General features: G+C 29.9%; 1 protein-coding gene across 1 annotated transcript; it reads left to right on the plus strand.

Moving 5' to 3' along the window:
• Positions 1-2,071: 2,071 nt before the first annotated feature.
• LOC125832446 (probable auxin efflux carrier component 1c) lies at positions 2,072-6,108 on the plus strand. The gene is made up of 6 exons (XM_049511599.1): positions 2,072-3,678; positions 3,787-4,036; positions 4,137-4,222; positions 5,007-5,164; positions 5,557-5,633; positions 5,730-6,108. Exons 1-6 carry the CDS (start codon positions 2,466-2,468, stop codon positions 5,794-5,796), a joined length of 1,851 nt encoding a protein of 616 aa, XP_049367556.1. The 5' UTR covers positions 2,072-2,465; the 3' UTR covers positions 5,797-6,108.
• Positions 6,109-15,151: the final 9,043 nt, after the last annotated feature.

Genomic DNA, 15,151 nt, shown 5'->3' on the forward strand with positions numbered 1-15,151 from the left:
AATTTGAACCTAAGCGGACCAAACCTCAGACAAAAGGGTGAGGGCAAAGAATGAAAAGAGACAAAAGCACCTATATTCAGGAGAGCCAAACTATCGATTCTACCGAATTCAATAATTTTGTACGTGCAAATTATATTCAATAAGAAGAGTAATTGAGTTCACAATCAGATATTTACAAAATTTTTGAATAAAAGATTATCGATAAAATTCATAAATTATATCAAAAATACTTCTATAAAGTAGTTGAGATGTACGCAAATTGATGACACTACCCGAGTAGAGAAATGTATTGCCCTTTTGTAGTCCATGGGAAACATAACCATGGGTTATTCCTAAGACCAATATATAGCAGTTTGTGCAAATTAAACATAATGTTTGTTTTTGGGAGTCCAAGAGAGTTATGACACACTAATCCTAATTTGCTCCAATTTGCCACTACTATTCATCATTCATTTCAACGCATGCTTCTGCTTTTATAACTTCTAGGACATTATTTTACCATTAATTATCTCTAACATTTACTATTTCATAGCCGCCAATCACCTTTCACTTCTAAGTTGGTGAACTCTATGGAGTTTCCATCTCAAGAAATGTATGTTTATTATAATTATCTTTTCAACAACTATGAAAAATAATATATTTACATAGTGGTATATGTTAAGTAATAGATTAAGATTGTTGCGTTTTTGCCACCTCTTGACAAAGTAGGTTGATTATCAAACCCTCTCCTATCAAGGGTATGTAGGCCTTGGCCAACTCGAAGGGGCAAAAATTTGACACTGAGTTTTTCGATTGTCAAGTTATAGCAGGAGTGTAGGAATATATCTAACAACTACGTACCATTCGTGTGGTTTGCACTAAAATAAATTAAGCAATCATCAAAGCGTCTTTTAATACCTCCAACCAAACAGTCCCTTAACCTTTTGATCATATATAGAGAGCACATCCATGAGAATAATGGCATTGATCATATATAGAGAGCACATCCATGAGAATAATGGCTTATAATAAATTTAAATTCAATAGTAAATTAATAAATTATATTTATACCATTTGATGTATAGAGTTTTTGACTTAAAGACTTAGTTTTTATATTTTTATTTCTGATTGTCTCAAACTCTCGATTATTTTATAGGTTGTCTGTGTATGATTTTGACCTAAATACAATCTGTCAACTAATGTGTATGGTTCATTTAGTTTTTTACGTTATTTCTAAGTGATTTTTTAAACCGTTAATACCTTCAACCAAACACTCCCTTAATCTTTTGATCATATAGAGCATATCCATTAGAATAATGGGTTAAACTAGGAATGGACAAACCAAACAGGTCCACCACAAAAATGCACCTTTAATTTCACCATAGCCTTGTTGTTCCTTAGCTCATGTTCTTGTCACAATGCCCCATCAAGGCCCCAAAGATTCACCATTTTCAGAACCTAAATACATGATTTTATTTTTTACATTAATATAGAACTTATTATTAGTGAGGGGCAAAGCAATACAGTACTGCCTTTGCCTTTGCCTTTGCCTTTGCCTTGTATCATTTTCACATGCATCAGAATGTTGCATGCCTTGACAAAAGGGCAAAAGGCAAAAATAAATAAAGTAAAATCTCTTTATAACAATAAAGTTTATTCATATTATTTTATTGTTATAATGAAATATTGTTATAGAGAATGACAATTATAGAGAGGTTTGAATATACTTTTGACTCTATACAAACTATATTACTCTCTCCGTTTCAATATGTTTATCTTGCTTTCTTTTTTAGTCAGTTTCAAAAAGAGTATTTCTTTCCTTTTTGGATAACTCTTTACTTTTAACTTTCCACATGACAAATCTAATATCACAAATATTATGGTAGATTCAATATATCTTTAATTTAAGATACAAAAATTTCTAAAATTTTATACTCTTTCTTAAACTTCGTATTAGGTCAAATAATCAAACAAACAAATTGAAACCGAGAAATTTATTTAGAGAAAAAAGGTAGCCCATGAACAAGCCACGAGCCAAAAAGCCAAAAACAAGAAGAAAATGACTTGAAAAAGAATGCTCCGGCAAACAAGTACTTATAGGGACACCACCTCCAACCAAAATGCTTTTTCTCTACACAACTCTGTGAACCATTGAAGATAGAGCCATTTAGCAAATTACTAACACACCATTTTTCTTTCTTTTCAAATCCAAACACACCTCAAAACAAACAAGAAAACAACAAAGGGCAAAAAATATTGATTAGAAAAATCCCCCCCTTTGCTTTGGAGACTGCAAGCTTGCTCCCAATTCTCAAAGCTGTATATTAATTCTTTCTATATTCCTTCTTTCTGCAAAATCCCCACAACCCCATAAACCAAAACACATGCTCTTTGCTTATATTTACCAACCCCATTTCCTCCTTTTCTTTTTCTTACTACTTGCAAACCTGTTTTCTTGATTTGGGTATTTCAAGAACTTAGCAAAGATGATAACTTTATCTGATTTCTACCATGTTATGACTGCTGTTGTGCCACTTTATGTAGCTATGATACTAGCTTATGGCTCTGTTAAGTGGTGGAAGATTTTCTCACCAGATCAGTGTTCTGGAATCAACAGATTTGTTGCACTTTTTGCAGTTCCACTTCTATCTTTTCACTTTATAGCTGCTAATAATCCTTACACTATGAACATAAGATTCATTGCTGCAGATACTCTGCAGAAACTTATTGTTCTTGGGGTTCTTGCTGTTTGGGCTAATGTAAGCAAAAGGGGTAGTTTGGAATGGAGTATAACACTTTTTTCACTATCAACTCTTCCAAATACTTTAGTTATGGGTATTCCTTTGTTAAAAGGAATGTATGGTGAATTCTCTGGGAGTTTAATGGTGCAAATTGTTGTATTACAGTGTATCATTTGGTACACTTTGATGCTTTTTATGTTTGAGTTTAGAGGTGCAAGATTGCTAATTTCTGAGCAATTTCCTGATACTGCTGGTTCAATTGTATCTATTCATGTTGATTCTGATGTCATGTCATTAGATGGTAGACAAGTTTTAGAGACTGAAGCAGAGTTAAAAGAAGATGGAAAGCTTCATGTTACTGTTAGAAAATCAAATGCCTCAAGGTCTGACATATTTTCAAGAAGGTCAGGAGGATTTTCTTCTACTACACCAAGACCATCCAATTTAACAAATGCAGAGATTTACTCTCTCCAGTCATCAAGAAATCCAACACCAAGAGGGTCTAGTTTTAATCATACTGATTTTTACTCAATGGTGGCTGGTACTGCTGGGAGAAACTCAAACTTTGGTGCTAATGATGTTTATGGTATGTCTAATAATTCAAGAGGGCCAACTCCAAGACCTTCAAATTATGAAGAAGAAAGTGGGAAGTCAAGATTCAATAATTATCTTGGTGGAGCAGCAGCACCAGTACCAGCAGCAACACAGAGTAATAGTAACACTCATTATCCAGCACCAAATCCTGGAATGTTTTCACCTAGTAATAATGGTACCAAAGCACACAAGAATACAGCTAAAAAAGGAGATCAAGAAGGTGGCAAGGATCTTCATATGTTTGTTTGGAGTTCAAGTAACTCTCCTGTTTCTGATGTTTTTGGAGGACATGATTATACAGCTAATTTAGACCAGCCTGCAGCACCTAATAAGGATGTGAGAGTGCCTATCTCCCCTGGAAAAGGTAAATTTTTTTCGTACCTAGTAACTCTGTCCAGTAAGACTATAAATAGTTTCGAGATTTGAACCTCACGGTTAGTAACATTTTCTAATTCTTTTTATGCTTAATTAGTTGAGGGGCAAAGGAACAATAATCAAGAAAACTACATGGAGAGAGATGATTTCAGCTTTGCAAATAGAGATGGAGGTGATCAAATGAACAATCAAGATGGTGAAAAAGCTGGAGAAAACAAAGCAAAAGTAATGCCACCAACAAGTGTAATGACTAGGCTCATACTCATCATGGTTTGGAGGAAACTTATTAGGAATCCAAACACTTATTCAAGCTTGTTTGGCCTCACTTGGTCTCTAGTTTCATTCAGGTTAGTTTCCCAATTTCTATTCATTAAAAAAAAATAGAGCTTTTTTTAAAATTTTATTTTTTGTGTTGGTATATATATTCTGATTATTAAAAAAATGTAGATGGAATTTGAAGATGCCTGCTATAATTGCACAGTCCATATCTATACTGTCAGATGCAGGACTTGGCATGGCAATGTTCAGTCTTGGTGAGTACTTTTTCATTATTTGATCACAAGGAGGTCATTAGTATTAAATTACTTGTTTAGAAGGGGGAGCGTGCAAAAAAGCACAACAGTATGGTCATCATAACATGTTTCTCTCTCTTTCTTTTATTAATAAATCTTCTTTACCCCATCTCAATGCTTCTCATTTCTCTCAAATGGCTACAATCATGATAACTACTACTATTAGTAGTAACACCCCCACTAGTGGATGTGATGATGCCATGCACTTGCTTTTTTTAATAGTGTGATTTTCGAGTCCGTTTGTGTGCATTTCGACAAAGTTTATAAACATCTTTTTACGTCTCACTAGCATATTTATTGAATAATTTTATCCATCAAAACTTGACAATTTGAGTGTAGTTCGACGGATTTTATGAATATTTGTTATGTCCCATAAACATAGATATTGAGTAGTTTTGTCTATCAAGAGTTATTAATTTGTGTGCATTTCAATGGATTTTAATGAATATTTGTTACGTCCCATTAATAACATATATATATCGAATAATTTTGTCAATTCAAATTTGAACGGATAGAAAGAAATCATCAAATGTTATTGCTTTCCGCTAAAATTAGAAGTAAAATATGATGGTCCCCTTAGTGCATGATGCCATGCACTTAAAAGAGCTATGTATAGCCACTTTTTCATTTTTCCAAATTTGATATATTTCATATATATTTGTTTATAGTATATAGTTGGAATTAGAAATAGTTATAGTATATATTTTGCATGTTAGAAAAATGAAACATTTTTGATGGATGACAGGTCTGTTCATGGCTTTGCAACCAAGGATCATAGCATGTGGAAATTCTGTTGCATCTTTTGCTATGGCTGTGAGATTCCTTACAGGTCCAGCTGTTATGGCAGCTGCTTCCATTGCTGTTGGTCTTCGTGGAACTCTATTACACGTGGCAATTGTACAGGTCATCATCAAATCTTAATTCTTGTTTCTTTTCTTTCTTTATAATAAAACATATATATATATATGGCTATGTTAATTATTTTATTTCAAACTCTCCACTATGACCTACCACTAAATTATAAATTAATTAACCAAAATAAAAAGGCTGCTTCGAGCCCATACAGTTTCAAAACTCATTAATTTAATTACTAGTTGTGCTTGAACGGGTAAATTCTTTTAATAAAATAAAAAGATTTAGGCTGCGCGACAATTATTTCTAAAGGGAATGTTTTCTAATTTAATCGAAGGTTTATCAGAAACACCTTCTCTACCTCATAGAGGTAGGTGTAATGTTTATGAAATTACGTATACTGAATATATTATTGTTGCTCAATCGATTTTTACTCTTAACAGGCAGCTCTACCACAAGGAATTGTTCCTTTTGTCTTCGCTAAGGAATACAACGTTCATCCTGACATTCTTAGCACAGGGTAAGTATAAATTAATTAACATCTTTTTATAGTGTTTAATTTTTTTTAATTAGTTTTGCGATTGATAATTTTGTGTTATTTTATTTGTGTTCACAGTGTCATTTTTGGGATGTTGATTGCGTTGCCGATTACATTGGTGTATTACATATTTATGGGACTTTGAAGAGGGACTTATAATTCCATGCAAATTAATATTAATGCATGCAGCCATTGGCGTGGAGAGAGAAAAAAGCTCACAGCTTCTTTTTTTTGTTTTGTTAATGAAAAGATTTAGTTTGTAACAAAGTGATGGAAGAAGAAGAAAAAGAGATTTGTGCTTAATTAGCTGAAACGTAATTATAACTTTCCCTAGTTCATTCAAATGTCTTTTAATGGATTATCTCTTTGGTACGTAAGTAGTTATGTTGTAAAATCATGTTTAATTTAATTTGTAGTCTATTGATTAGCGGGAAAAAAATGAAAATTTTAATTCCTAGTTTATGGAATTTATTATTGCTGTTGTTATTATTTTATGACATTGTACCCGACTACCCGTATAGAATAATTTGTCCTTTTTCTTCTAATTCTTTCTTTTTTCGGATAACTTATAGAAATCTTATATATTGGGGTTAATTACATCTTATTCCAAAAGTGTTCTTAATTACAAAAAATTTGAATTTTTTATTGCTCTCGGATATATTTTTTGGTTGTCCACATTGCAAATAATATACTTAATGGGAGGGACGTATTCGAGAGGGATAGGGATGAATCCGAGAAGATAGGAATGTACTCGAGAGGGTATTTATGTGATTTCTTAAAATAATAGGAAATTTTAGAATTATGATATTTTAAGTTGTGTATTTATATAATTTTTCTTCTTTTCCGGGGTGGTATAAGGGTTTTGTTTGTTGGGCCTGAGGCGGAATCACGATTTGAGAGTCAATAAAGCGGATCAAGAGGCTAAGTTATGAGTTTACATATAAAAATTCATAAACTTAAAATTCTAGATATGACGAAGAAGGGAATCTAAGTTTGGGTGGTTTATAAAAGTTTTGGAAAGTTCGGAAGAAGCATATTCTTCATAAATGACTTGTGAGGGCTTTGGCTAAAGGAAGACGAAAGCAATATATAGACGGCTGCAAAATTCTCCCTTTACACCATATTGATATTATTCTTTTGCTAAAACTAATAGATGCTATATTAAGGATAGAAAAAAATGAAAAAATAGATGCTGTTTGGAGAAAAAAGAAAAGAAAACCCTCTTTTATATTTATATATAAAAAAAATTATCTTTTCAACAAAAATAAAACATAAAAAATGTGAAATGATATTAAAGAAAAAAAAATGAATAAGACGTACTATGTAGACAAAGAAATATATGGGGTCTACATCAAATCGAGCACCTAGCTAGGTTACGTACTACTGGAGGGACCTTAAAAATAGCATTATATATAGATTAACACATACTATCTCCGTCTACTTTTAATTGTTATAGTTTTCTTTTTAGAGTCAAATTATAAAAAAATTGACTAATATTTTACGATATACTTTTTCATCATATTGATATGCGAAAAATTGCAATTTATAGTACTTTTTATATAATTTTCGAAGATCTAATTTTTTTATTTAAAATATCAAATTCATGTAATCTAATTTAACTTTAAAAATTAGTCAAATTGACTCTCAAAAAATGAAACATGACAAATAAAAGTGGACGGAGAGACTACTCTACTACATAAGAAATTAAATCGGAATAATTAATGCACTCGTGTAATTTAATTCTTCAATTAGAATTTAATATAGGGATTGGGCAATACTTTGGTTTTAAATAACTAAGTAGGCATTTGATCATGCAATATCATATCACGTTATGAAATCGGGAGATGGAATCAGCATTTGGATATGCGATTTCACGCTGATTCTATCTCATGATTTCATATCATAAGATGGAATATCATATTCCGCAAAATCATAGTAATATGGAAATTCCACATCATGATTTGAGATTTTTTAAATATAAAAGTTGACCACAAATTTATATTTTGTTAAAACAATCCCACATTATATCTACTGCACATTTATTTCATATGTAAATAAAATTAATAACCACATCATTACTTTTTAAATTTCATTATTCTCACCAACATAAAATTTATTATTACTTTCAATTTGGTGAATATAAATGATAAAATAAGAATTGATTTGGTGAATATAAATGATAAAATAAGAATTGATTTGGTGAATATAAATACAAACGGAGGGAGTAATACATTTTGATTTTTTAATAATAAAAAAACTTCTTTTTCGGCTACATATGAAAATGTTTAAAGCAATTTAATATGAAAGAAAGACAAAATTGGTCATGTATGTTTGATAATCACTACTTCAATATGTTTGATTTTAGCACGAAATTAATGCACTGAAAATGTGCAATTCCACACAAGTGAAACAAGACATGAACTATATGATATTGACACACAAGTGAAAATTGTCATAACTTGTACAGTGTTACATAATTATTTGCGATAATACCAAAGGGGTGATGAAATATTTATGGTCTATGAGCATGAAAATATAGTTGCGAGTGATAGTGACTAACAAATGGCTCAAAGTAACAATGTTGGTTCGTCTTCTCGGTCATATGATAGAGAAATGCAAGTTTAACGTGAGAAGATTGTCTGTACCATGTGGGAGGATTATATAAAAGACTAGTACACTACAATTTATGTTCAATTTTTTTTATTAAATTAAAGTGTGATCATTAAAGTTAGATGAAACAATTAATTAAGTGGAGAACAAATAGCGTTGTAATAATTTATTATGCGATTTTATAAATTTTGATTTATTTGATAAGATTGAATAAACAATTGGAGTTATTTTAATAGTTTTACAACTTATGAGATTCTTATATTTATGAGAAAATATACAACACAAAATTTTTATATCACATGTCCAAACAAAACTTTAACTTCATCTTATGATTTCATATCACATGGCCAAACGGACCCTAAATTAGTAATCTCAGTAGTAACATTTTACTAAGATTATTATGTCCAATCCCAGACAAAAGTAACGCGATGATAATATCTAAGTATTACTGTATTGATTTGGTTCTCTAATTTAGATTCGTATCAAGAAATATTATTTTAAATTATAGTACTTTCTTATTAATATTCTTATGATTCAAATTTGAGATTTTTCATTAAAAATAAATTAGTAGTATCACAAACGGTTGGTTGCAGATGGAAAGAGAGGTCTTGTCTTTCTTTATTCAAGTAGGAAAAAAATAAAACTCTTGTTTGCTCTGTTTCTTACGGTCAAGTGTCATGTCATTTGTTTCTTTTTACTTTTTTTTTTATATATATATTTGACAGTCATTTCGTGGCTAAACTTATTTAGACTTGTATCAGAAAGATTGATTTTGAAGTATAACTTTCCTTATTACTAACGACTTTATCTCTAGAGTTCGAATTCGAGATTGTTAATTAAACATGTTTGCATCAATGTTTTATCGTACTATCATAAATTTTTTGTATATATATTATCAAAGAAAATGTACACATGTTATGTGAAAAATTAAAAAGAAAAAAAAGTTATTTCTATTTCTTGTCTTATTTCAATTTCTTCTCAATGTTATTTAACTCTCGTTCCTTTTTTTTCCTGTCTTTTTCTAAAAGCTAATAATGTGGTGGATAAGCCTGAATTTGACCACCATGATTAAGATAGTAATTAACAAACCATACGTAACTTAGAACACAAAATTCTGTAGTTAAATGATTTTAAAATATTATCACAAACACATATCACTGTTAATAAAGGAAAAGGTAAAATTAAATCATAATTAAGAAAGTCAGGCTGGCCTGGCACCTACCACTAATTAAAGTTATCATATTTAATTTATTACTAGTAAAATAATGATTATTAATGGGAAGACGACGTTTTTACCAACCCATTAGCCTTGATTTGCTGACAGCATCTATAATCTCTAACCTAGTTAAATTACCTTTTCAAACACAAAAATAAAGTTTAATTAAACATTGCACGTGATGATCATCCCAAATCCTAAAATTAATTTGTCCTTTGGAACATTAATCTAATATTTAATTAACAACTTCAGTGCCTTCTTAACAGCCAACGATATGTTTTCAATTAGCCAATTATCACTAATTCTTGAAATGAAAGGAGTAATGTGCCATTTTACCTAACTGATGATTATTTTAGTCGAGATTAAAGTTGCATACATAGTGTATATTATTTGGTCCCATGAAAAATAAGTGGATTTTTGTAATTGTTTTTTTGTGCTCGCTAAAAATATTTGTATATATATAATATTTAAATACTATGGGAGTTGGGGTGGGCGTTGAGGTGGAGGGGATGGGGCTACGAGGTTTATCAAGATGAGGTGTGTTGGAGCGTGGGGTTGGAGGACACAAGTAATCAAAGTTAAATGTCACTCATGGCCATGGGACACAGTCATTTTCCTCATTTAATAAAAAAAAAATCTAGAAAATATTTTCTAATTTTTTAACCAATAAAACATAAAAATAATGAAAAATATTTTCCTTCCTAAAATCAACTTCTTATTTGTAAGGATCATAAACCTTGGAATGTGATTATCAAGAAAAATTCAAGGAATTGATTGAGCTAGACTAGCCAGTTTATACTATAATAATAATTATAAATTAAGTTCAAAATTATATATTTATAAATATTAAATGAAGTATATAGTAATATTAATTAATTATTGAGTTTACGTGAACTCAAAATAGGCCCTAGCGGATCCTTCCCTGCTTACACCTTAGCAAACCATAATATATAGCCCATGGACGAACTCATTGTTTCCTGTAATTAATTTTCGAAAAGGTGAAGGTGTTCAAAATTCAGACAATTTATTTTTAATCATATACTTTTCACGTATCTTTTAAAATCTTGAGTTCTGAATTATTGGACTTAAACATATTTTCTTACTATATATAAATTTTATTTCAAAAACTCCGTCGAATTCACATTCAAGATTAAATCATTCCATCCTTGAAATGTGAATTATATATGCCACAGAGACATTATGAATATCAATAAGATAAATGGGAGTGATCATGAGAATATTAGATTTATGGTGAGTGATAGAATGAGTGAGCAAGCAATGAGGAAATATTCTTGTGGCCCTATATATATATATATAATATAAATAAAATCGTCAGCATGCAATATTAATGCTTTTTTTTGTCATAGAATTGGGTACTTTGCCTACTTTCCGTTTTATCATACTAGTTTCTATGAAAAAAAAAAAACTAAGGATGTCAATCATTTCTACATTTGATGAATCCCTTTTCTCTGCGGACAAAATTTGATTAGAATAGTAAATAAATGTAATCATATTATTTATGTATAGTTATTTAACTTTATTCTTTCATATATGAATGTATGTATAGTTTGTAGTAAAAAAATAAATAATAAGTTTAGTTAGTTAAACTCGCAAAATTTATTATATTTCAAATTTGCCTCTAGTGATAGTGGTGTTGTAAACTTGTACTAGTGCATTTCTAGCGAAGGAATAGTCAGTTTGTTTATCTATATGTTTATAGTATCTATATCTATATGATTGATTAATATGTACCTCTTTGAAACATGTGAGTCGGCAAATGCGTCTAGAATAGATTTTTTAATGGGTTCTGATTTTTTTTAATGTTACATATGAATCATTAATTAGCTCCTTTTTCGAAGAATAGATTTTTGTGATTCAATTGATTTAATTCTCATTCTCTCATACATGATTAGGACATCCAATACAATTCTTTCTAATCCTCTACCGATTATATATCTTCTCTTTAGTATCAAGTGACTTTCAACTCTTCTCAAGTTTCATTTTTCATAGACTATAGGTGGGGTGAATTCTAAAATTCCTTATTCTGATTCTAAAATAAGTGGCACCATTTCTTTAGAATCAAGTCCATCAATTAAGTTGCCTAATCTAATGACTCTGGTTACAACACGTAATAGGTGAATGACATAATTCAAGGAGTTAAAACTAATTAGAGAAATTTGAAAGTCAAATGTTAACGTAAATGATTACTATGATTCCTATAAATTAAAATTAGTGGAGTACATATGAAAAAGTGAAAACATAAACATCAAGTAAACAGGTTTGCTTTGTTTGTCTAATCAAGCATTTATATATGAGCGTGCTATTTGGAGAAGAAATTGAAAGAGATATATCGATCGATAAACATAAATTCCTAAAATGTATTTAGTGTTTTCAGTCTTTCTCTCCATGATTGTTATTCTTAAATATAAAAAGCTAATCTAACGTACATATTTTAGCATGCTTATTATTATGAATATAGTGACATGTTATATTTCAACTTTCAACACAAAAATTATGAGAATATATGATGTGTGCCCTTGTCTGTCCACCTATTTGTAATTTTTTCTAATGTTGATGGGATTGCTTTTCCACTTTCTGCCTTATTGGTAGGATACCAAACGCTATGCTTCTCAAAAACTTAATGTTTTTGGCTGTTTCTTCATAATTATATCATTATACTTACGTGCTCATTTGGTTTAACTCATAGTCAATTTATACTACTCTATTACGATCTCCTCTCCTCACGAAATGGAGAAGAAAATATACGCCAATCACTCTTGTTGTGATAGCTAACGGCAACAAACTAAGGTTTGTATTGATCATAATGAAAAGAACTTACAAGCTGATCAAAGATCAAAAGGAAAATAGAAAAGGGAGATTCCTGATATGACAAAAGAAAATGACATAACTCATAGCATAACCTTAATGAGATAATTCAAACTCTACCATTATATGTGAATAATGATTCGCAAATAATAACTACTAGCAAAAATCAAAAGGCTAACTCTTTAAACGAAAGCTTGAGATATACGTGCAATATTCTAGGAAAATTTCGTTCCAACTTCCAATTAATTTCCTTTTTATTTTATTTAAATTTTCTGCCGTTTAATGTGACTGCCAACGTGGAAAATTCTTGCTTATTGGAATTTAATAACCTCGTACTTGTTGATTTCCTTTATGCCCTTCGAAAAATATCGACTAATGCAAGTGTGCAATTATGGTGTAAAGTTGGTCTACTAATTGGGGTTTTGGTCTATATTTGCTGCTATATATACTCCTTTCTTTTCGTGTTAAATATCTTTCTGGTATTTGAGATAAATATTTAAATTGCGAGTATGTCTCAAAAATATAAAAGTAGGGAGCTTACCACGTGAGCTAACAAGTTCACACTCATGATGACTCAACCCTTAAGATTGCAACCTTGCATTAAGTGTCTACAACTTCTTCTTTTTTACTTTAATCACGAAAACGTGAGAATGGGACCTACTAGCTATTTGCCAAGTTGCTCATAAATTATTCTTATTGAAGTCCAGATTATGTATTATAATTCTCTCCGACACTTATTTTGAGAAGAATATAGATATTTTTTGCTTTAAACGTATTTCTGTAAATTAGGTAACGTAACTAGCATAACTCAATACTATGCGTTAAACGTTAAAAATTTTGACAGATAATAATTCATTGCATAATTTTTTTATGATTATAAATTACTCTAATGTATAAATCATTACTAATTAATATCACTTGACAATCAATCTTCATTATCATAATTAGGAGTATTAGCATAACTTGAGTTATGGTGAGATGGTTTTAATCTCATAAATGGCTCCAAAATAAGTGAATTTAAATTTAATCGATTTTAATGTAAGTATCGAATATCAAATAGGAAAAAAAAACGGAGAGGTGAAGTGCATCAGTGCAAGATTTTTGTAAAAAAGAATGTAAGGTGATGGCTAGAAAACAAATGCTAACTGATTAAAAAGAGTGGTGCTATATGATGGCTGCCATGCATTATATACATGGAATTATTAAGAACGAATTATGGTCGAATGAACTACGGAAAGTGAATTTAGGCACGCACTTGTATGCACCATATTTCTTTTTCATTTTTTTTTGTCTTTTAAGAAATAAAAAATAAAAAATACCCCCAAGTGAGAAATTATTATCTATAAATTATCGATAAAATTTATAGCTAATTTTATTTTTTTTGCCTGTGTTTTAGAGCATAGAAATGGCAACGACGTAAGCCTTGTCCTTATCGCATTGGTTCCATCAGAAATTTCAGAAAGGGAGATTTCATAAGCAAACAAATTAAAACTTGTGGAATTGAACAAAGTGGTAACGCTAATATTTGAGATCCATTTATTTTTAATTAAAATTCAATCAAAAGAGCCAACTTCCTCAAGCTTTAAAAAAATGTTCATTTATGTTATCCATTAAAAATTTAGCTCTTCTATATCATTTTTTATGATAAAAGGCTCAATTATGATTTATGCAATAATCTTTTTTTACATGTCATTGATTATGATCCAGCCACCTCCCTAATTAAATTATTTTTCAAAAGAGAAAAGATTCAAACATGTCATCGAATTTTGATAAAAGACTCATTTATGTCATATGTTAATAATTTGTCACATGTATATTATTTCGATTAACAAATAGTAATAATAACATGAATGGACCTTTTTCTCAAATAAAAATGATTTATGAATCAAACTATTAACATATAAGAGTAGTACTATAATGAACTTTTTTTTCAAAGTTCAATGATATATTCAATTTTTTCTCTTAATTATAATTAAATTTCAATACAAATATCGAATACAAAAATCAAAAGAGCAAAGAGATAATAGTGAAAGAAATTAAAGGACTTTTTCCTTCCATGTCTCCCACCATCTTTTGTTGGGTCGGCCTTTCCCTAGACAAGCCTTTGTGGGTTTGTCCTGTCGATATGTACCAAATTAAATGTTTTTTTTATATAAATAATATTGCGTGCATGCGTGTTTTTGTTTTCTACCTTCTTTTTTTATTTATTTTTAGTCTTTGATTCCCATCGAACACTCTTTTTGAAAAATATGCTCTTGATAAAAAGAAGAAGAAAAAAAAGATTAAAAATATCCTTCTTCCTTGTGGTTCATTTTGCAGCCTTTTTTTCTCTTCTGGGATTCTTTAAAGTTCCTTGTACTCTTGCTTCTTGACTCTTTTCACCAATTAATATAGAATTTTTAAAAAGAAAAGTGCTTGCACGTGAGGAGTCAAATTAAATATTGCAAGTAATAATTGGATTTTATATCCAAATACATAGAGTGTTTATTATACAATTATTATTTATTTATTTAAATATTTCCTTAAGATAACAATATACCTCATGAGAGGACCTTATCATTTGATCAAATTTCAAAATCATTGATCATTATTTGGTAACCATTTGGCAAATGCATTTGTCCCGTTAAATATTATTTAGGTTTGAGGTGTGTTAAAGATGTTGTTCTTGAAATACTTCTTTCACTTAGTGTATAATATAATCTAACGTATTTATAAGAATTCTAAAAACTAGCGTGTGCAATTATACAATTAGTAAAAATAACAACTACAAGTACAATTCTTTATAAAGTGAAAAATGACTTCTTCCTAATAATGATAGACAGTTTTCAGATGTACACTAGTTTTTTCC

The sequence above is a fragment of the Solanum verrucosum genome, unplaced genomic scaffold, assembly GCF_900185275.1.
Source record: "Solanum verrucosum unplaced genomic scaffold, falcon-dt-bn FXZP01000009.1, whole genome shotgun sequence".
Lineage (NCBI taxonomy): Eukaryota > Viridiplantae > Streptophyta > Magnoliopsida > Solanales > Solanaceae > Solanum > Solanum verrucosum.

Bases quoted from the DNA above. Each gene is read 5' to 3' on its own strand.
- LOC125832446 (XM_049511599.1), top strand. From the start codon at position 2,466: ATGATAACTTTATCTGATTTCTACCATGTTATGACTGCTGTTGTGCCA. The intron at 3,679-3,786 runs GTAAATTTTTTT...ATGCTTAATTAG, and splicing joins GCCTATCTCCCCTGGAAAAG to TTGAGGGGCAAAGGAACAAT. The intron at 5,634-5,729 runs GTAAGTATAAAT...TTGTGTTCACAG, and splicing joins CCTGACATTCTTAGCACAGG to TGTCATTTTTGGGATGTTGA.